Raw genomic sequence first — 24,520 nt, 5'->3', positions numbered from 1 at the left:
CAAAGGGTTTGTGGTCAAGTTTATGTCCACCAAGGGGAGCAGAGCCCCATTTTCACAACCCATTCGACCCTATTCCTGTGGAGGACATGGTGTGTCTGAGGTTTGTACCTTCTGAGGTGAGAAATGTAATTCACAGCCCAGATGGGAGAGTTGTCTTCAGATTCTTGGATTCCAAATTAAGAGACTTCTTTGGATCTTTGATTCCTGCAATGTACTTGCTGCCTAACCTATTTTTAGAGGATCGGCTTCATCTTGACCCGATAAAGACGCAGTCACTATACAGGTCTCCAAAATTTCCTGTCACTAACGATTTCTATATGACTGCCTCAAGTGTTAAGTATGCAATATTGAAGTGTAATACAGTCTGAGCTTTTCATCTACTTCACAAATATTGTCAGTAAAAACTGGGGGGTATACATTGTTCTAGAATACTGCTACTGAATATTTTCTATGAAAGTTCCCTTTCCACTAGGTAACAGGCTCCCCTAGAAACATTTCAGTCTAATTCCATAATCTGCAAATCCTTTTGTATTATTAGGAGTCATTTATCTGTGTTTTTTAACTTCAGGCTTATATTTGGTTAAAGCTCTGGAGTTCTATGTGGAGGGCCATGGAGCCTCATCTGAGGAAACAGGTAAAGAACGTTACCCTCATCACAGAAAGTTCTACTGAACAGCACCATCTATAAGCTTTATTACATGCATATAAATGTAAAATTGAATAGAAATTTGATTCAATATTTGATTGTAACTCCTTTTATGTACTTACATACAGTGAGTATAATTCAATGTCAATACATGTATTTAGGTCAGGGGTGTCAAATTTATTTACACCAGGGACCACATCAGTATTAAGGTTGCCTTCAAAGGGCTGAATGTGATTTTAGGACTGTATAAATATAACTACTCCTCAACAGTTAAGTGAGAGGGCTGCCACTGGGTAGAAACAAGGTGCCAGACCACATAAAACAAGGTGCTAGACTGGATAAAACAAGGTGGAGGGCCAGATTCGGCCCATGGGCCTTGTGTTTGCCACCTGTAATTTAGGCTATCTCATGTATATGGTCTCTATTGTCTTGCAAAAAAGTTGCAACTATGAAATTATCATTAAGTCTTTATTGGTGTTATAACATTGTAATAAAAATAAATGCATTTTAGATGAAATTCTCATTTGTTTGTTATATCAAATGGTATACATATTTTTAAAGACTTGGACATATGTTGTCACCTTTTACAAAGACTCAGACATATTTTACATAATTCATATCCCTTCTAACATAGCTGCTTGTTATATATTCCAGTAAAATAACAGTAAGATATAGGAAAACCATGGTATCTATCAGAAATAGTAGAAAATAGGAGCATACAAAAGTGAAATAAAATCTCAGACTGGCAGCTATTTAAGAAGGGCCCAAAGACATATGAAAGGATGCTCAGCATCACTAGCCATTAGAGAGATTCAAATTACAACCACAATGAGATACTGCTTCTCACTGGTCAGCATGATCATCATAACCAAATCAACAAACAAGTGCTGGCGAATTTGTAGAGAAAAGGTAATCCCAGTGCACTGTTGATGGGAATGCAGACTGGTGCAGCCACTGTGGAAAACAGTATAGAATTCCCTCAGAAAACTAAAAATGAAACTGCCTTTTGACCTGGCAATTCCACTGCTGGGATTATACCCTAAGAACCCTGAAACACCAATTCAAAACAAACCTATGCACCCCAACGTTCATAGCAGCACAATTTACAATAGCCAAGTGCTGGAAGCAACCTAAGTGCCTATCAGTAAATGAGTGGGTCAAAAAACTATGGTACATTTACACAATGGAATAATATGCAGCAGAAAGAAAGAGAGCTCCTACCTTTTGCAACAGCATGGATGGAGCTGGAGAGCATTATGCTAAGTGAAATAAGCCAGGCCATGAAAGACAAATACCATATGATCTCACCTATACTTGGAATCTAATCAACAAAACAAACAAACAAGCAAAATAGAAGCAGAGACATTGAAATAAAGAGAAAACTGACAGTGACCAGAGGGAAGGTAGGAAAGGATAACAGGGAGGGAAAGGTCATCAAGGAACAGGTATAAAGGACACATGGACAAAGCCAAAGGTGGGGTAAGATCAAGAGTGGGAGGTGGGGATGGCTGGGGTGGGTAGGAGCGATGAGGGGAAAATGGAGACAACTGTACTTGAACAACAATAAAAAGAGAGGGAAGAAAAAAAGTCTAGAAATCAATGGAGACTAAGAAGCCAGTGAACTCTATGAACATTTAAAGAATTTTAATGGATCCCCCCAAATTAAGAAGAAGCTGAACAATGTTAGCAAGGTGATGAACCAAAGATGCCCTATTAAAAAGAAAAAAAAAAGCCCAGGCTGGTGTAGCTCAGTGGATTGAGTGCGGGCTGCGAACCAAAGTGTCACAGGTTCGATTCCCAGTCAGGCCACATACCTGGGTTGCAGGCCATGGCCCCCAGCAACCGCAAATTGATGTTTCTCTCCCTCTCTCTTTCTCTCTCCCTTCCCTCTCTAAAAATAAATAAATAAAATCTTAAAAAAAAACAACAGAAAATTATCAGGAAAACAATATTAAACCCACAAGAATATCATAATCAAATATGAAGTGAGTTAAAATGTATTATGACTTTGATTCATCTGTAGAGTGTAGGAAAAGCATATTGATTTGTCCTTGCCCCAAGGAACAAATAAAGGATTTTTTAGCATACACAGTATGCAACCATGTCACAAATTTAAAAGGAGATCTGTTGACAAAAAACAACATATTTTTGAATCATGAAATAGAGAAACTACAACACATAAAAACTGTATTAAAACAGATACATAATTAGTACATTCTCGTGTTATCCTTTAAGCAGTATTTCTGTTTTCTGTGTATATTACAAATACTTTTGAGTTCCTTCCAAAAAACAAACATGTAGGAAACATGTGGAATAATAACCAGTCATATGTGCATATGAGTCTGTGTGAGCACATATGCATGTCTTAAGCAGCTTGGGATTCAATTACTTTGGGTTCCAATAGTAGCTGGAGATGGAAATCAAGACGCCAAACCACACAAACAGTATATAATGAAAACATCTGCATTGAGACCTCACACATACCCTGATTTGCATTATTATTGAGCATTTGTAAAATGGTCCTCACCAGAAACAGCAAATTGTAAAAGAGGTATATCTTGATGCATATGGAATGTAAAATTTTGGTACACTGTTGTTTTGAGTGTTATCTTTCTGTGATTTTTCTTTCAGTATCACATTCATTCCTAAGGAAAGAGTTTTAAATGGAGGCTTTAGGGGCGGGGCCACAGACAAGAAGGGCGAGCCTAAGAGTAGTGAAGAGAGAGGAACAAAGGGGCCAAACACAGCGGGGTCCTATCCTCATGACCACAGAAATTCCATTTTTATGAGATTCTAGCTCACTTTCTATGCTAGAATTCTGTTTCTCAACTAATTGCCCTTTTAGCTAAAATCTCAAGGAAGTGTAAGCATATGGTTGTAAGTATAAAAATTAGATACATTAGACACATAAACAGGATCGTTACAGTTTAATCTTTTAAGAGATAGAGAGAGAAGAATATACAACACCCAGGAGCACATAACAAAGATAAGGCCATTCTATTTGGATATTTCTGAGTTTAGTCCATTCAAAGTTATCCTGAATGATGTGTAATTGAATATATTGCCAACTAAGTCTTTGGTGAAATATTTAAGAGAGGAAAATATGATATAAAATAGCAAAAGTGAGAGGTAAGAGTGGTAACAAAGTCAGACTATTATTAAGTGAGCAAAACATTTACTATCCAGACAATGCCTTCCCTTCAATATGTATAGGAAATTAGAGAGCAAGTTATAACAGAACCGATGTTATTGTGAGCATATTAATTATATGAGAAGTGCAGGAATAAGCATTAGCACATAAAAAGAAAATTCCATCACTGAGATTATCAAGGAGTTCATACGCATAATTACATAGTACTTTTCCAGACTTAACACAATAAAGCCTTCAAATAGGAAGAAAAATAGACCAAAGCATACCATTATCCACAAATCTCTATGCAAATTTGAAATGCTTTTAAGTTTCCAGAAGTTTGTAGAAAAGAAAATACAAACTTCAGAGTAGCCATGAATTACAATATCAAGTACGTGAAGAAATGTATTCTAGTTGGTTGTGAAATGATTTTCTCACACATCCTGTACTGCTTACCAGTTACATGCAAGACATTACTTATTGTTTAGCAATTACTTCCATATTTTAAGATTTTTAATATGGTAAATTTAAGGTGACATTTGTAGTAGAAAGTTTGAAGATGTGGATATAAATGCTTCAAAGCGAAGAGTTATATTTTCAAAATACTTTATTTATATTTCCTCTAGCACTGTGTCAGTCAGGATATGCTAGGTTTTGCTGCAGTAACAAAATCCTAAAATGTAAGTGACTTAAAGAAATAATGACTTACTCCTTACTCATGCTACTTGTTCATTCAGGTCAGCGATCCTCCATTCTAAGTCATCCTCACTCATGGTCTCAAGTTATCAGAGCCTCCATCACCTAAGACACAGCACTTAGTTTCTCATTTTCATGACCACAGTGAATAACATGTTATCACCTTACTTTGGCAGGGTCAGCGGGGGGTTGGGGGGGTGGCTAGAGAGTACTGCAATCTTTCCAAGTAATTGAGAATAGGGAAAGAAGAAATATTATAAACAGATTTAATCACAACAAGGATTTGATATGTTCTATTTTAAGTTATTTATTTCCTTCTCTCTCAGTTCACTTTGAGTTCCTGGAAAGAAAGTGTTGAATCTTATCTGTATTTTCAGAATTTACACTGGGCACTCAGTAATTATTTGTTGAATGAGTAGCAAGGACATATAGCAGCATAACATATTTTAGCCTGTTCAAGAAGAGGAAATACTGAAAAGAGACTTTTGAAGTTTACATAACGTTTATGTGTAATCACTCAAAAGCGTTTCAGAAATACAGCAAATCGAGGTGATAAAGTGAAGGATATGTATGGACAATGCCCTTTCCAATAGACTGACAATGATTCTAGGGAGAGATTTAGGACAGCAGCTTAAGTTATTCTATAGAGGAAGGAGAGTACAGCAAGTCTGGAAAGAAAACAGATGGCAGGAAAGAGTGAAGTTTTAAGACAGGGGATGAGTAATTGATGAAATGTTTAGGAGGCACCAGGAATGGGATCATAAAATAGATGTGGGATTTTGGACAGCAATCCTTTGGAGATAGAGATGTGAATTATGATGGTTATAAATAAAGCTGTGACAGATAATGGAAGAAGGAAAAGCTGAAGATGTGCCTGCCTAGCAGTCCTTATTTCATCTGCAGAGCAGAAGCCAGAAAATATTCTGAATGTAGGAGCAGGCGTTGGACAAAGACTTGAAATGCATGACAAAATTTAGAATGCCTCTAGAGGAAGGACGTCACTGAGGATTAGAAGAATGACTGAGACAGATTGAGAATGGATGTCCATTTGGAACTGAAATTTTAAATGGCAAAAGAATACACTCATTCCCAGTTATCACAACTATCTATATGACTTCGTGATGCAATATCATGATCCCATAAACCATCCGGTAACCTATCCAGGTCAGGAACCTAGAAAATGCAAGCAGATGACCTCTTTCTGATACCCAGTAAAAAGTGTGATGCTTAATTCCCTACAACAAAAATCTAAAACTATGCTTGACCATTTTGGCTTAATTATTGAGAACAAAGTATAAACATTGTTGTGAATGACTTCTACCAGTGGCCATTTTAGATCTACTATCATTGGATAGTGTTAGAAGAAGGCTGGAACTGATTCAAGTATATATATATATATATATATATATATATATAAAGTACAAATTCTAAGAGATCTTTATGTCTCATAGAATCTAATACCCCCTTTGAAATGAGTGGGTATGAGCCTTTAAAAATCAAAATAGGCAGCTTTGCACTTTGCCAGAAATGTGGCTCAATCTTCTTGGCTATTTGCAGATTCTGGGTTGACTTGTGTATATTGATGGGAGTTAGTGTTGGTCCCCCACCTGGTCTCCCAGCCATAGTGAGACCTGAAAATGGAATGTCATGATACTAAGCACAGCACCTCTTTTAAATTCCCATTGATTAGAAATGTCTGAATGATAACAAGGCATTCATTGCAAAACATGGTAAGTCCAAGATAAGTTTCTGCTGTATGGAAATGTACAGAAATAGTTAAAACAGCACTGGTGTGGAAAGAAAGCATCTAGTCAGGAAGCACTGAATTTAGGGCAAAATGATGAACCCAGTCTGAGATGACGATGGGAATACCAGCAGCAATGCTAGGAAATGATGCCTATGGAGAGAGTAAGTGTCTCATTGGCAAGGAAACTAGTTACAAATTGTATGCAAGTGAACAAATGTCCTGTGTAATATCATTTACATGGCTTGGACATACGAATAATATTTTACAGAGGTTATAAGACAAAATTAGGTATATGTGTTAGCATAATGTTCAGTAAAAAGGTAATTATAATGACGAGCTAAGTTTTCAAACTTCTTTGTGGGGCAACATTCTTACTTGAATGGTAGGAAGAACAGAGTTGTTAGCCACAGGACATGATGAGGTTGGGGTTCCTGTGATTGTTAAGAGTCACAGCCACTTAACTGGCTTTAAGAAGATCCTCTTTGGTGACATTTCCAGTGTTATCTTGGAAAGTATTCACAGTTGAAATTCTTTCATTTTCTAAAAAAATTCAGGAACTAATAAAGCAAGAACTAAATATGCCTTCACTAGACTAAAAGCCTGGTAATTTTATTCTTACAGACTAGACCACTTTTATGATTTTCCATAAAAGTATGCCAAGCCTTCCTCAAACTAACTTCTCAATGACTTCCAAAGTACTTCAGTTTGTAGACACACATTACACTCCCAGACACACACAGCCATACTCATGGAACTAACACCATAGTTGTAGTTCCAGGCAATGCAAGTATTGCATGGTGCATGGCAGTTCCCTAAAGGACGTACTTCCCCATGTTGTCTATACACATGACACTCAACCAGATTTCAATGATTCATTACTATCATCATTTATTAGACTACTTATTGACACTTAAGTAAGATCCAACTTCCAAGATTCATTGCTGTTTATTTAAATCCTCACCCAAGGATAAGTTTGATTTTAGAGAGTGGGGGTGGGAGGAAGGGAAGGGGAAGAGATAGGGGAAAAGAGAGAGGGAGAAATAGAGAGAGAGATAACAATCTGAGAGAGAAAAATCAATTGGTTGCCTACCATACATGCCCTGACCTTGAATGTCACCTGCAACCTAAGTGTGTGCCCTGACAGGGAGTTGAACCCCCAAGTTTTGGTATACAGGATGACACTCCAACCAAATGAACCAACACCAGGGCTTATTGAAGTTTATTTTAAATGACAAAGCAATGACATAAAGTCTTAAAAATTCTTTCAAAATGGGACAAATGTCAATGCTCTTGCATGCCCTGTTCGCTGTAGGGAGCAGGAAAGGCACTGAGCTGGCCTACATTGTCGCACTGTGTGTCCCTCTGTTCACCGCATGCTTTAGCTGTTAGAAACAAAGAAACTACAATTCAACTTCAGTGTTTTGGGTCTTCTTTAGTGGGAATTCATGAAATAAAAATGAATAGCTTTGTATTCCTCTGAGACTCTGATAATCAAGGTGATCATTCAGCTGACACATATTTGTTTCCTTCAGGTTATAAAAATTGAGAGCCTTCTAATACTATTTGATTATGTTGCCCCTCTAGAGATTACTGACTGTTATTACCTTAAGCCTTTTATTATTTTGAAATACAAAATGGCGATTATTAAAATATTCCATTTGATTTAAAAGGATGAAAAAATATACCACTGCCACCTTTTGCTGCTCAAAATATAACCAGTTGATGTTGCATCACAAACACATTTGGGAAAGTAGTTAAGTTGTCAAGTTTCAAATAATCAAAGGAATGAGGGGGAAACAAATTCATCGAATAGCACAGAATTTCCAAATTCAGCTAATGGACAAGATGATTCATTGTTTTGATGTGGCAAGACCAAATGGAAAGCCAACAAGTGGGAAAGCACAAAAATGCAGGGGCTGGAAACTTAAACTTGGGCATGGAAAGCAAGCAATGTGCTATAATCAGCATGTAATAGGCAGCATTAATTTATAGGAAGATTCCTTTTGGATCATCAAATTAGCTTAATCAGTTTAGAAACTTATTAATGGTCCTAACAATTTTCCTTAAGGACCACAGCAAGGTATACAAAATAACTGTTACAGTCACTTTAGTATTTGCATAAAATTAGTTTATCTTCACAGCAAATCTGAATATGGCTATAAAGCCTATATTACAGTAGTGTTTGGAGTAATTTTCAGATGAATATCTCATCAGTGGTCCCTTAATAATGTTGTTTATTGATGGTTCTCATCTCCATTCCATTCATAGACTATCATTTCCCTCTGGTAAATCACTTCAGTGTCTTATAAACTTAACAGAAGCTATTTCCCTGTGTACATGGAAAGAAAACAGAAACCACTCAGGGTAGCACAGAGAAGCTCAGGCTTTGAGTCAGACATGGTTACTTCACGATCCAACTGTGTCACCTCAAGTTACTTGGCTTTGCAAAATCACTTGACCTTTTTTAGTTTTGTTCCCTCATCTTAAAAAAATAAATAAAAAGTAAATGTGCCTAATAGTAACACCTACCCACCTAATCAGTGGGAAGAAATGAGAAATTACATATCATTTCTCAAAATTCTGTGAACAACTACTTCAATGTAAGGTTTAAGTAAGTGCATTAAAAGGAAAAGATAAAAAAAATGGTTTTGTTCTAAATGGACATAGAAATGTGCATATCATCATCTGTAATGGCAATCTTTTCTATCCTAAATATCACTTGGTTTTTCTCAAATTCTTATGCGTGCTAAAAATAATCCTTATTAGCGAAACTTTTACACTTGTTATAGGCAATCTTTTAATAAAAGATTCTTTGTTCGACTTCCCCAGAGTCCTGAGTGGTTTCTCTTCAACTTTTGAAAATTTAAATCGAAAAAACATTCTAATTTATGACCTAAAAAAAGAAAACATTTTTATTTTTCCCTGTATCATGTGATCAGCTTAAGTTGTTCTGGTTATTTTATTTATGAAGAGTCAGAGAACAATGCATTGCATCAGACAATTTATATTTTATGATTTATGATTAATAAACAATTAAGAATTATACCAGTAATGTTAAAAAAGGAATTTTTACAAATACAAAGTGCTCACCAAAATCTATAAGAAATGAAAAATAGTATTTTAAAAGCAACTTCCTAAAGTCCAATTCTTTTTTATAACATGCTAAAATTTTTTACTCAACTTACTAGAAGCCATAAATTAATCAGTAAGTTAAACTGTGTCTACTTTACTTAGGAGGGCAAATGAAAAGGTATAACAAAATCTGACAGATTATCACACTATTTTTAAGGCCATTTTCAGAGTATCTTTAGAATCTGATAACAATTTTGCTCAATTTTCTACTAGTGTTGTCTACCACATGGCAGAATTCAATCACGTATTCATTCAACAAATGTTTTGGGACATTTACATTGTTCAAAGCAATGACAAGCATTGCAGGAGGTAGAAAGATGAATGAATCACAATCCCTGTTATAATGAGATTATCACTTTGGATTATATCTTATTATCTTCTAGATTATTGATGCTCAGAGAGACCAGTGAGAAATTAAAATATCAAGGGAAATCCAAGTTGGGTCACTGTACACAACTCATTAATTCTTAAGGCAAATCTGGACATGCCCACTGTTCTCATCTCAGAGATACCCCTACCATTCCTACAAGGTATCCATTTTCTTAGGTTCCCTAGAGTCAAGCTGGCTCCAGCTTTTAACTTATCACAAAGAACATCGGCACTCTGACTTTGTCAAAGTGAGTGGGCTCCAGCTGCCATAAAATCATGGCTAAAAGTATCATTAAAGGGAGTAATATTTATAAAGCATTGTCTGAGGCAGGGGTGTCAAACTCATTTTCACCAGGGGCCATATCAACCTCATGGTTGCCTTCCAAGGGCTGAATGTAATTTCAACTCCTTAACAGATAAGGAGTAATTACTTTTATACAGTCCTAAAATTATTTCGGCCCTTTGAAGGCAACCTTGAGGCTGATGTGGCTCCAGGTGAAAACGAGTTTGACATCCCTGGTCTAAGGGGTATGTAGCCCTCCCATCCTTCTAAAAACTTTAAAATGTTTGAATTTAACCAGGCCAGAAGTTGTCCCAATAAGTAAACTGCTCTATCCTTTGTAAAAATGATTCCTGTACAGTCTCTGCTACATTAACAAGGATATCTCCCTGCACCATTCAGTTCCCTCGTCATGAAGATTCATGGGGAAAATTCTCTTCAGTCTCAGTGCAAGGAATGTTTTTATTTTTTCGTGTACAAGAAAGTACTAATGGTTATTTAAAAACTGAGGGCCAAATTTATGGACCAAGTTTTCATGTTTCTACTCCCTTAGAACATAGGTTGAATTACGTCTTTATTTACCTTTCTTACTCTTCCAGAAATTTCTATTTGTCATATGCTCTCAATGACTAATTGCCTTGTCGTAAATTTTTTTTGAAGTATAATTCGAATACAGAGAAGTGAATACATCAAATGTACAACTTGAAAAACTTTTACAAGTGACCAGATAATGTAATTGACATCAGCATCTGTAAACAGGATATTTTCCTGTAACTTGCCTACTTCCTTACCAATAACTGATGTATTCATAAGATAGCTGTGCTTAATTATGAATTCCATTTGACCAGAATCAAGCTATTTGGACTTTTTGGCCTTTTCTGGTCAATATTACATTTGTGAAATTATTCATATTTTCATCTATAATTGTAGTTTATTCATTCTTACTTTAGTCCCTTATGCTTTACTTAATTTAGCATATTTGATATTGTTTTTAAAACATCTTAAACCAGGTACCAAAAAAAGGTAAAGAAAAGGCAATGATTTTTTAGATGTGACAGGCAACAAAAGAATAAAATAGGTAAATAAAACATTTCAAAATATTTGTAAATTTCTACATCAAAAGATACCCTCAACAGAGTAAAAAGGCAACCCGCAGGAGGGGAAATGCTCACAAATTACAAATCTATTCAGGGAATGTCTGAAACTCAACAATAACAACATAAACAAACAACCCAATTCAAAAATGAGCAAAGAACTTGAACAAAGAAGATACAAATAAATGGGCAATAAGCACATTAAGAGATATTCAACACACTAATCACTAGGGGAACGCAAAACAAAATCACTGTGAGATACTACCTCTCACAGTGAAAACTATCTGAAACAATGAATGGAAAATAACTGTTGGTGTGCACTGAAGAAAGGAGCTTTTGTGGCTTAGGAATGGAAAATGGTGCAGCCATGAGAAAACCATCACAGTGGTTCCTCAAAAACCTGAAAATAGAATGAGCATGGGATCCAGCAATTTCACTTCTGGATATATTCCAAAAGGACTGAATGTAGCCTCAAAGAGATATTTGTACATGCATGTTCATACCAGCACTACTGGCAACAGGAAAAAAAAACAAACAAAAAAAGGAAAGCAACCTAAGTGTCCATTGATGAATGAATGAATAAGCAAAATATAGTATAGACAAGCAATTGACTGTTTCCTTCCTTCAAAGGAAGGAAATTCTGATATATGCTACAAATGGATGAGCCTTGATGATACTATGCTAAGCGAAATAAGCCAGTCACAAGAAGTAAATACTGTATGAATCCACTTAGATAAGGCACTAGATAGTCCATCATAGAGACAAAGTAAAATGGTGGTTGCCAGGGGCTGGGGGAGTGGAATGGGAGTGATTTAATGAGGGTAGAGTTTTACTTTGGCTATAAGAAAAAACACCTGGAGATGTGTGGTGGTGGTGGTCACTCGACTATATGAATTTACTTAATGCCACTGAACTGCACACTTCAAACAGTTAAGATGATAAATTTTATGTTATGTGTATTTTACTACAATTTAAAAGCTGGAGAACATAAGTTCAAAACAAATAAAAACATAAAATCTATTCCTTAAAGTCAATAATTGACTTATTCTATTTTTTAAAAAATATATAAAAATTAACAATTCCAAAGAAAGTTTCTTAATTTATCTGTTAAATCAAAAGTCCAGTTAACCAGGACATCTCATGAGTTAATATTTCTAGTTAATTACTTCATGTGGTTTATCTTTCGGAAAATTAATTTTTACTTATTTTGTTAAATTTGCTCCTGAATCTTTGTTTTCTTTCAAGGCCTATGACATATAACCGGAAGGAACAGAGTTCAAAAGTGGTCTCTTCCTATGTATATGTATATTAGTTGATTCAGTTTCTTATCTTTAAAGTTAATTTAATAGCAATTCTTTGCTCCAAAAATTTTGAGGTTATGCATAAAGAACCAACTATACTCAACAAAACTACTTGTTAAAAGGAAGTGGTTGTCTAGGGTACTACAGTTACTTGTACGCAAACATTGCATGAGCCCAGGGCCTTACTTTGCCTGACAACATCGACATACTTAGCACTATCATTCTCTAAGCACATAGTAATCACGCCTCAAATATTTACTGACCGAATTATGTTAAAGTGAAAGGAAAATAATTCATTCTGCTGATATCATTGATCCAAAATACAGTTAAAAGTTGAACCTAAGGCAATGTACCTTAAAAATATGGCAAATTTCTGGTCCTTTCTTCATTTTACACAATTTATTTATGTTGGTTTTTCTATCTTTTCATACATCTAGCAGAGTTAAAAATATGACTATAATGATTGTGGTTGGCAAAATAATTTTCCCATCCTTTCCCCTCACTCCCAGCCCCCATACATCAGATGTTAATCCCTAGAACCTATAAATGTGACCTTATTTGAGAAAAGAGTGTTTGTAGATGTAATTAAATTAAGGATCTTAAAACTGAAGACTACCCTGGATTTTCAGAGTAGGACCTCACTGCAATCACAAATGTCCTTATAAGAGAAAAGCAGAGGGAGATTAGACTCACAGAGGAGAAGACAATGGGAAGACAAAGGCAGAGACTGGAGGGATGTGACTACACACCAAAAAATGCCCACAGCCACCAAAACAACAAGAGCAGGGCACAGATTCTCCCCCAGAGCCTCCTGAGGGAGCACAGCCTTGCCAATACCTTGGCTTTAGCCCAGTGACACTGACTCCAGAATTCTCATCTCCAGCCCTGTGTCAGAATACATCTCTGTGATTTTAGGACACCAAGTTTGGGATAATTTGGCTCAGTAGTCACAGGAAAGTACTACATGATGATGATTAAGCATAGCTAACATCTAAGGCATATTCACTTTGTACTGGACACTTTTTGAAGCATTTTATAGATATTATCTTCATGAGTCTTCACTTCAATCAACTCATGAGAGGTTATTTATTAACACCATTTTATAGATGAGAACACTGAGGCAAAGAGACATACAAAAAGCTCACTAAATCCTCACAGCATATAAGGAACAGAGCAAGGATTCAAACCCAGGCACTCTAGTTCCTTAGTTCACACTCTTAAACACTACCCCATGTTAAATGACTATTCGTCTCTATGACTTTAATGTCAAATTTTACAATGCATGTAAAACTGAAACCACCTGAGTTATCAATCCAGTACCTGTAACCTTTATGCTTTAAACTCTAAGTGATCTCGTTAGGTTTAGTACACTAAGACTAACTTCTAGAAGTTGTTCTCAACAAATGCAGTTTTAAAAGCTAGATTTTTCAAAATGTGTTCTGGAGTTTCATGTGTTTAAGTAAAAATAGAGTAAAATACATTTCATTAATTTTTCTTTCATTTCATTTGAGGGTAGATGAGACATTGTTAAAGGAAAACAAGATCTCTAATAATTTTAATAATACATTATAAAAGTAGCAGCAAATAATTCCTTAGATATAAAAACAGAACACATGACAAGATCATACACACACATACACACAAACAAAAAAAAAACTAAACAAAGAACATATGACCCCACATTACGAAAAACCCTTAGGAAAATCCTCAAATGGATCTACCTAAAACTTCATTGTAATGTTTTTTTTCCTCTCATAGAGACAGACAGGTTTAATGGGTAATCAAAATATGCCAAAATCAGTACTGTTTGCTTGAAGATGGGCTACATAATTGCATGGAAGAAAAGCACACATTCTCCTTTATTGCAAACTTTTCACTTAAAGACCTATTTAGGAAGCATGCATGCTTGCTTGTTTTGGTAGATAGCCTCTTAAATAGATCATGGAGAACTACCCGTTTATGTTCCTAATAGGCAAAAAATTAAATACATGTTGTATGACACTATGGGCAGAGTAATAAAGTCATTAAACAGTCTAGAGGTCCCTCTCCCAATCTAGAACTGCATTCTGTTATTTTCTACAGGCTCGTCAGTTGGTTTGGTTTCTTGGAAACCCATCCTTAATCTGGACAAAACACTACAAGTGGTACAGAATTGTCTGGATACGATTAGGATCACATTTACAATGGGATAAAGTCATTGTGAAGGAATTTGAATCATCTCCGCCTCTCTTTGCAATTTAAAAAAAAAGAATTAAGGCTGGGTTGTTCCAGAAAGGAGAGTTATTGCTAATTTTAACAGGCCCTAGAAAATATAAATTAATACATTTTTAATGTAGCATAACTTTTTAAACATAATCTGCAATGTGTTAACCACTTGTTCAAAAGATAAAGTCCACTAATGAATCTCAGGCATGTACTCTATTTGAGCTGATATTCATTTCCTAAGAGGCTATTTAAGTGCTTGCTTCATTTTCAACCCACAGGCTTTAATTTATTCAAACTTTCACTTTATAAACTTTGTCAGAAAACTAGGAAGTGTTACCTACCTTGACTTCTAAGCTCTTGAAACATTCAAAATTACAAATCCTTCCTCAATATTAATTTTTCAGTCTATGATGTAAACGTGACTCAGACATTAAATTTAAATTGCTTTTCAAAAATCTGGTTGTTCAAATCACCAAGTGATATCCAATAAAGTATTATTATTATTATTATATGGAATTTAGAAAATTTCTAAAACATAGAAAATATTTTCATATGATTATAAGGTTAACTCATTTATAAGATTCCTACTGTCATAAAACATTTTTCAAAAATTTAAGTTTACAATTAGTTTAATAATTTACTAATAAAATGAAAGGTTAGCCACTAGAAAAACTTAATTATCTACTTCTAAAAACAAACAAAATGTCTAGGCAAGTCATTACTATGCTATTTTTACATTTTTGCTGAAATCCTTACATATTCAAAAATGTATTGTTTCTGGTAGTTAGGCAAAAATATGATTTTTAAAAACACTTCAGCTATATCAACAGAAGACACAAAATTTCTACTTCATGCAATGCTAAGTTACTACTAGAAAACACAATTTAACCCTAAAACAAAAAGGAAATCATGGCAAACAATACTAGGTTAATGGAACAAAAAAAATGTATTCTGATTTGAAAACAGTAAGGCAGCATGTAACTGTAATGAAACCTAGTAAAATACCTTTAACTTCTCAAAGTATCTCTGTATTCCCAAAGCTGCTCCCACATCTTAGATATTAATATTGTTAGTGTCCCAGTCAATGCATATGCTTGTATTTAGTAATTCCATTCATGCACAGGCAAACCAGATCTGTGACTTAAAGTATAGCACTCTTCCCAAAACAAGCACAATTACGGCTTGTGAAGAAATATGACAAGTGTACCTTATTCGCCATTTTTGCTATTAGTTTTAAAAACCTCAAAGTATTTAGAAAGGCATGACTATACCTTATCTCAAGAATAATGAGTTATGGATTTATAGAGTTGGAGAGTACAAGAAAATAATGGAAGATGTGTACTCAGCTACCTACATGCACTTGACAAAAGATATGAAACATCCAAATTAAATTTTGAATAAAATAAGTCCTAAATTAGATATGAATCTTTTAGCTGGAGTTGTTATTATAGGTGAAACACTATATTTTGTTGAATTGCAAACATTTTTTATTATTGAACTTTTGATACACCTAGTAAATAGCAAATCACAACAGGGGGTATAATTGTTTTGAAAATGCTGTTGAAATGGAAAGGACCTTTTAAAACAATCTGCTGGTATCTTTCACTAGAAATCCAACATCTTAGGATCTGAGCATTAATTATTAGCTAACTGAAACAGGAAAGTGTCCAGGTAGACCTCAGGAGAACTCTTTGGGGTCATACAAATGTGATGTTAGCACCAAGTATAGTTGATGTCATAAATCACACATTGTTAAAAGCATGGCTCTAATATAATACTATTGATTTACAATAAAGGAAGGCTCAAGGAAGCGACACTGTCAAGGGGAACACCAAGACCTTACTTAGCATCTAGCCCTCTCTAGAGCCAGCAAGCCAAACTGCATGAATGCCATGCAAATTCCATTTGAATTCAAGTCTCAAGCTCTACATTTCTGTGAAATTAAACATCTGAAATAGTTGTGGAGGAATCGGCCTATATTATCATCTCTGTACTAATTTTTTACGAGACTTAGAACTTAGGGAGGTCATCCTCTCACTTTTCAAATGAGGCTCATAGAGGCTGTATAGTGGCTCAAGAAATTGCCTTGGAGTCCAGCAATCTTGGACTCTAACTCTGCAACTTTTTTTTTAATTTAATATCTCTAAGGCTCCCCTTTCCTTATCCATTAAGTGGAGATGGTAAAGTTGCTGCCTTCATGGGGTTGTTTGGCATTTGCAGGGGCCGTAAAGCCATTAACACAATGAATGATATACAGTAAAAGGGAAATGAATGCTAGATGTTATTATTATTACTACTACTACTACCATTACTACTACTATTATTAAATGACCCCAAAAGTCCTTGAGCCACTCTGTAATAGAGCTAAAATAGTCCAGAAGCCCTAAATGTTGGCATAGGCCTCTTTATCCTATCTCAGAGTGCTTCCAACACTTCATTTACTTTAATCTTTGGTAACACATTTACTCAAAATGCTTGCCCATTCCCCCAGTCTATATGTAAGCTCCATGAATAGAGTGCTCAAGTTAATTTTCTGAGGAACATCTGGAGGAAATAGGAAGAAATTGCAGCAAACCCCAGACAGGCTGTGCTGCATCAATCTACATAATTTGAAATGACCCATATCTGCCTTTCATGCTTAGGGACCTCAGTGAAGTCACTGAATTACTCAGTCCAGGGCAAGGGTGGTGTGGAGCCCATAGGGAGAGTCACCTTTCCAGTTTATTTCAGGGAACATGGTGAACCAGAACTGAGTGGACACGTGAAAGACACATTTAACAGACTAACTAGCAAACAGCCTCAAGACAAGAGAGAGAAATTTCCCCATCACATCCCAGAAGCACCAGGGAATGTCACAGAAAAGCATCAGCTCTCGGGTTCTTAGTTACACCTAGAGAATGTAGGGCAGTCTTCTTTCTTAGTTCAAGGTTTCAGAATTTGGACGCAAACACCCAGAATGCCACATCACGCGTTATTTTAGCCACAGCTCAGGCTAGAACACACATACACGCAGGCCACCAGAAATGCATGGTGCTGTAGGTCTGAGTTATAAGGGATACAGGCAGAGAACTGGACATTTCATGAGGGGTGACACCATATTAGGAGTAGTGGGTTTCCTGTAACTGCAGTTCTCACCTACAAGAAAACTTTTCTCCCCAAATCCAAGACGTCACAAGGTACGCAGACCCTCTGCCCCCTCTGTTAATGGGTCTCTGGACCTGGAAGGCAACTGGATTCAGGGGCACTGGTTTACCCTCAGCCTCCCAAACCCACCCTAATATCAGTGTGATTCCTGGAGCTAGGCTTCCTATAACTCAGTAGCTTCTCACACTGCCCTCTGACTGTGTACATCCCTACGAAAAATTTTTTAAATAAGAAAACAAGAAGAGGGAAGGAGCTAGCCCACTGTGCTTTCTTAGCCCTATAACTTCGTCAGGTTTCCCAAGGAAGGAGCGCACCATGCACACACCCAATAGGAAACAGGCGGCAGGGCGTCCGTCCTCGGTGGCCCAGCCCTCAACTCCAGCCAGAGACAGGCTGACCCTGTCGCCTGCCTGCCTTCCCCCGCTTGCTGCCTCAGCTGCCCCGTTGGTCCTCTGCAGCGTCTGGCGTCCGGAGAACCTAAGCTCTGCACTCTGCGCTCTGGCCCCAGCACTCACATCTCTTCTCTGCCTGAGCAGCAGGGGCAGGGGTGCAGACGGACGGTGTGGGTATAGGGGTCGAATGGTCCCGGATCTGGATGGTGCAAATGCCCACTCCACGCACGCCTCCCATCCCACAGGGGCGCAACCCCAGAGTCTTATCCAGCACCCTAGCCAATCCCTCAGCCTTAGCCGGAGCCTAGACACCAATTTTGCACTCAACTTACCTTGGCTGGGCTGAGCTTTCGGCGCCCCCAGTAGCTTTTCTTTCTTTCCTCCCACCGAGCCCTTCATCCTCCTGCTGGCTGCCGCCTGGCGCCCTGGCCCTGGCATCCAGGAGGAGCTGCAGCCCGGACTGGCTGTCCCTGGGGGCACACAGTTGCCCACTCGCAGCTTCCGCGGCGGTGGTCACAGCAAGTCGTGAGCTGTGGCCGCCCAGAATGGTCCCTGAGGCGTTGCTCACACTGTCTCTTGGCGGGCTGGAGTTGGCAGTCAGTGCGCCTCTGCCTCCTCCGCGCCCATGGCGCTCCGCACGCGTCCAGAGCCCCGCGCCAGCCTCAGGTGCAACGCCGGGGAGCGGTGCAAGCCTCGCCAGGGAGGGAGGGGCCGGGCTCAGGGGTGCAACGAGAGAGGCAGAGAGCTGAGGAGGAAAGAAACCGGGAGGCGAGGAACTAGCTTTACTGGAGCAAATGGATCATGGGTGTTAAGGGAAACCGCGAGGAGGAGAAATAATACATCCAGAAACTAGAAATAGTGGAAATGTGCTCCAGTGAGCTGCCTCAAAGGACTCAGGAAAGGGGCTTTTCTTTGGTGCTCAGGTCCTTTATCCTCCTTGTTTGAGTACAATACCTGACAAAACCACCTCCCTCCTTTTTTTTAATAACAGTTCATCTCAATAACCTTGGAGAACAGATGCAAAGTGCTATTGAGAATGCAAAGTCCCTCCTCCACAAAACCAAAGTGCTCACCCCTTTTGAGGGACCCATATCCTACTGAGATTTTTCTTGTCTCACATGATTCATTCATCCATTCTCTCTCTCCCTCTGTCCCTCCCTCCCTCCATCATTCCTCTCACACACACTCACACTCAGTACAGTACCCTGTACCCTGGGAATGAAAGAGATACCCTCTCCCCGGCCAGGTAGCTCAGTTGGTTGGAACATCTTCCCATACAGAGCACATACAAGAATCAGCCAATGGAAGCATAAATGAGTGGAACAACAAATCAATGTCTCTCTCTCTTGTTCCCCATTCCTCTCCTCTCCTTTCTCTCTCTCCCTCTCTCTCTCTCTCTCTCTCTCTCTCTCTCTCTCTCTCTCAACAAATTAAAGACAAAGAAAAATATACCCACTGTTGCCCCATTCTAGACTTTAAGGGACATGTCTCACACTTCACTGGGCACAGAAAATGACCTAGGTATCTTGTTAAAGTTTAGATTCTGATCCAATAGTTCTGGAGTAGGGACTGAGATCATCAATATTTCTAATGGCCACTGATCTAAGGGCCACATTTTGACTTGCAAACAAAGAAAATAAACCTGCTTTCTACGACCAGCTGACATACTCCCTATTTGTAACATGATCTGAAAAAACAAGTGGCTAAGCGACTGTTTTACAAGAAGTTTCAGAGGCCAAATAAATTATAAACACAAGGCAAAAGGATAAAATACCTACAGGCACTAGACTATCATCATTTTCATTGAGTATTACTATTGAGAAAATCATAAGAAACGCTAATGCTGATGAACATGTAGAGAGAGATTGATAATTTGCCACTGTATGTGTTCTCAAGGGAAGATCCAAAAAATAATCCAGGGTGACCAGCCCACCAATACACCGTTGTTTAGACAGGAGATGCAAAGTAACATCCTCTAAGGGGCAGTCTATTCCTCCTGTGAGCCAGTTGTTGACTTTTGCTGATATGCAGCGCTGTTCAAGTGTGTATTATATCAAGTAGTTAAATTGCTCATCAGGCTAATAGATAAAGCAAGCCAAGAAAAGCAAATACCAGGAACAAAGAAATAAAAAAGAAATATAATCAATGTACCAAAAGGTATGTTGTATCACAGCTTACAGGACTATGTTAGCTTGATTTAATTCTCTCTTTACATGGTTTCATCTGGACTTAAACACTCATCCCGCTATTGCAAATGAGCAAGTGTTAATAAGCTTTCACCATGGTAAAGACCTTTCCTGGGAGTGAACAGCATCTAATATGGTTCCTGCTTTGAAAGAGCAATTTGACAATAAACACCATATTATGCAACCACTGTTGCTACCTCCAGTACCAAATGCAGGGTCCGGCACAAATAACATCCCTTTATTATTACATAAAAATCTTTTATTACAAAATCATAAGCATGTAATTGTGTAATGTAACCATATCACACTCAAGCATACCATATGACATTTTAGGTGAAATGTTCAAATAGCTATCCATGTCATGCAAGACATTCATGTACTCTACCAACCACACTCAACAGCAGTGCTTCTGCCGGAACTTCTGCATTACCACAGAGAGTTCAAATGGCAGCGAGACCGGGAGAGACTTCATGGAAGGGAGATCATTTAACATAAACCTTAAATGTGATATGACTTCATCAGACAAAGGTAAGAAGGATAGACACTTAAGGTGAAACAGTGAAGGCAGAAAAGCATGAGGAATACTAGACCCCTTTGCCCAGATAATAAAGTATATGGAAGGAGGTGGGAGAAGTGGCTTAGAAAACTGGCAGGGGCTATGATTGCTATCCTGAGCAGCTGGTCCTTCCTTTCAGCAGTTTGTACTTCTCTTCAACAGGGGACCATTATGATCAGGAACCTAACAAGAAGATTGATTTGACATAAGAAGTTAGTAGGATGACCTAGAACCAGAAAATAATGGAGGCAGTGGAAACTGTATGTAAGGGACCATAAAGGCGAAAACAATGGTAGTTGTAGGAAATGAAATATAAAGATGTTTAAAAGGAGACATTGCTGAGACATAACTAAATAACAGTATGCAACACTTAGGTGGAGGAGAGGGATTTATTCAGTATATCTCTATGTTTCTGTGCTTGGAGGACAAGAAAAATGTTGGCACCATTAAGAACTGATAAGTCAAGAATTTATAATTGGTTGGGGTTTATTTTTATGTTTATTTGGAAAAGGCTATTAGATAATGAGTTCTTTTCAGACATTTTAGTCAATTGAAGGGAGATGTTCAGATAGGGATGTTTACATGGTTAGCAATTCAAGCCTTGCTTTGAGAAAATGGTCTTTGGGGTTAGAGCCCATGTTTGCTCTCATGTTTGAGAGTTCTGGGCACATATATGTAATTAAAGGGTTGGAAGAGGGTGAGGTCAGTGAGGCCGAATAGAACAAGAAATGCAAAGTGCTTTGCAAAGAAGCTTGGAGCTTTGTGACCTCCCTGATCTTTAGTATCTGCATCTGTAAAATATGAGTAACAACATTTTCTGCACAAAGCAGTTGTGAGGATTAAGTGGCGTAATATACTGTTTTTTCATCTATATTCTTTGCACTAACTTATATGGTCTACCTGAGAGGATGGAAACACATGTATCACGTTCACCGTTGTAGCCCCAACATCTAATTTAGTATTCGGCTCATAGTAAGCTCTAAAAATGTTCACTGAATGAAATTAATGATTTGGGAGGAAGGAGAAACACCAAAGCATAACCAAAAAGATGCCAAAAAGATGGCTAAGTGGGTTCTGTGATTTCAATGCCATGGAAACCAAGTCAGGAAAAAGTTTTGTTACAGAGATGGACACTCGTAACAGATGGAACTAAGAGACTAAAAGGAAACATCAATATATATTGGAAAAGCTTTCTGTTTTGTTTTGGAGAAAGATCTAGTTGAAAATTTAATTGATTACAGTCAAGACAACTGTTGCACAAAAGGGAATCACTATTATGTTGCAGAGGAATTTATGGAAGAATGTTAGATTATTTTTTAAAGAAATGTCACAGCGAACTGAAGATAAAAAGAGAGATTGGGGTTTGAGGGCTGGTAGCACAATTGTGGAAGGTTGTTTCTCTTTAGTAAACAGAAAGCCCACACATAGTTTATTGATAAAGTTAAGGGGCCAAAAGTGTGGAAGAGAAGTTCCAGGTGAGAAAGGCAGAATTGATTGAGCAATATCTGGAAAAAGAAACGAAACCAGTGAGCCAAGAGTGCGAGTAATCAATCTGAGCAGAGAAAAGGGTCACCTGCTCCTTCGAAGCAAGAACAAAGGAGCAGGAACAAGGAAATGTGCTGAGATTCTCAAGTGGAATGGCAGGAAGGGAGGAAGGCTCATATTGTCTTTCCCCTGCATCGCCAGGAAGATGGGTCTTCTACCGGTACCCTGTGATCTGGAAATACCGCTGTGGGCTAGAAAAATGGGGAGAAAACTTGGAGCAAGTTTTAATACAATGAATATAAGAGGGGGGGGGAAAGATCACCATGTGACCCCATCAGATGGGAACCTACCTTAGAAGTAAAAAGGAAACATTTATTATCATGAAGACAATCAGCATTTTTATGTTATTCTCCCAGCAGTGTTCAAAGACCTAAGTGCAGAAACAAAGCGTTCAGCACGGTCTTCCCAAGTTTAGTCATCAACAAAGTAGAAATTATGGGAGAACAAACAAGCGAGGGATTTCATGGAGAACTCGAGAGGATGAACTCTCACACCTAGAATAAGAGCTTTGAGATGCAAAGTACAGGCTAGGGAATACAGTCAACAATACTGTCATAGCAATGTATGGTGTCAGGCGGGCACCAGACTTATCAGGGTGATCTCTTTGTAAGTTATAGAAATGTCTAATCACTATGTTATACACGAGAATTTAATATAATATTATGTCAACTACAATTTTTAAGGTTTTTAAAATAAAAAAATATATAAATTAAATATATTTTAAAAGGCAAACAAATCTTTCAGACCCAGAGTTGGTTTGTAATGCTGCCATTTGTAGTTTCTGAGATCTTACATGATTGATTTAACGTCTCTGAGTCTCAGTTTCCTCATCTGTAAAACTAGGATAAGACTATTTAGACTGTGAGATTAGGCTTTTATAATGAAATAAGGTAATATTGATAAAACAGGTGTTCCCAAATTAGAGCCTTCATCAGAATCACCTGGAGGACTTGTGCGACCGCAGATTGCTGGTCACAGAACTGCTGATTTATTGGGTCTTGATTGGGTCTCACAAATCTGAGTTTCTAGCAAGTTTCCTGGTAATGCTGATGCTGCTGTTCTGGAGGACCATACTTTGCAAACACCCCTTATCCCCTGCCCCTCATTGTGAATCATTTAACATAACGCCTGGTACATAATAAGTACTAAATACATGGTGACTAGTGTTTAGTTTGGTGGCCAACTCATGATATGACAGCTAAAGGTAGAGTTCAAGGTGGAAAGGTTATAAATGAAGGTGAGTGGCAGACAGGAACAATTAGGAGAGACTGAGAATGAAAGGTCATAAAAATGAAGACCACATTTAGTGTAAGGGAAGTTATGAGAAAGACTTGAGATCAGGAGGTTTTGGCCAGGAAGAGAATTCAAGAGTTCAGAATCTGGGAGATCAATTTATGTTTAGCCCAACACTTTCAAAAAGGGTGGTTTATAATAAAAACCAAGGCCATAAAAATAAAATCAGATCATAGAAAAAGGAAACTGGGTCAAGGGAAAACAGCAAATCTGTCAAAAAGAGAAAAAAAAAAGTGACCCAACACCACTGCTGTGACTGACCACAGAGCCAGGCTCTCGGCCTGAGAAGCCACGGCAAAGCAGGAGTCAGGTGACGTTACATAACTGTCATTGTCTGAAGCGAAGATTTGTAAATCCCAGTCTCCCGCTGGAAGAAAAAAAAACCTTCCTACTCTCAACTCAGAGAAAAACCTCACCTCTGTTGCATAACGTGAGATGGAATTCATGTGGCTTCTTTAAAGAGGAATTTTCAACACACATCAAGGCATAGTATTACAACATGAATCAAAAAGCACGTCTGGGAGGGGTTAAGAAGATATGCTCTGGATATTTTGCCTTCTAGGGATTCTACTTTACCTATTCACATGCCTCGTGCTGAGCACCTGTACTGTGTCAAAACCTGTGGCAGGTGTTTTGTGTGGACTTTGTTTAATCTCGGCAAGATCCCTCTTCTGAGATGAGGAAACCGGCTCAGAGAGATGGAGTAACTTTCCTGAGATCATTCCTAATAAGCAAAATCCTCCAGTTATAAAGCATAGTACATTTCCATTCTGAGGTACTGCCTGCAAAAAAGTAAAATAAAGT

General features: G+C 37.7%; 1 protein-coding gene across 2 annotated transcripts in view; it reads right to left on the bottom strand.

The window, feature by feature from the left end:
• The window catches only part of ZNF385D (zinc finger protein 385D), a 759,183-nt gene extending 740,372 nt beyond the window's left edge, over nucleotides 1-18,811 (bottom strand). The window contains exon 1 of one of the 2 annotated variants that reach the window (XM_036030594.1): nucleotides 18,469-18,811. In XM_036030594.1, coding sequence (XP_035886487.1) covers nucleotides 18,469-18,574 — 106 coding nt within the window. In that variant the 5' untranslated portion in view covers nucleotides 18,575-18,811. The remainder of the gene's footprint in view (nucleotides 1-18,468) is intronic. The other variant, XM_036030592.1, reaches the window with a different exon arrangement.
• Between the last annotated feature and the right edge of the window lie 5,709 nt (nucleotides 18,812-24,520).

This window comes from Phyllostomus discolor, chromosome 7 (assembly GCF_004126475.2).
Source record: "Phyllostomus discolor isolate MPI-MPIP mPhyDis1 chromosome 7, mPhyDis1.pri.v3, whole genome shotgun sequence".
Taxonomy (NCBI): domain Eukaryota; kingdom Metazoa; phylum Chordata; class Mammalia; order Chiroptera; family Phyllostomidae; genus Phyllostomus; species Phyllostomus discolor.
This window is presented reverse-complemented; position numbering and strand designations above follow the sequence as displayed.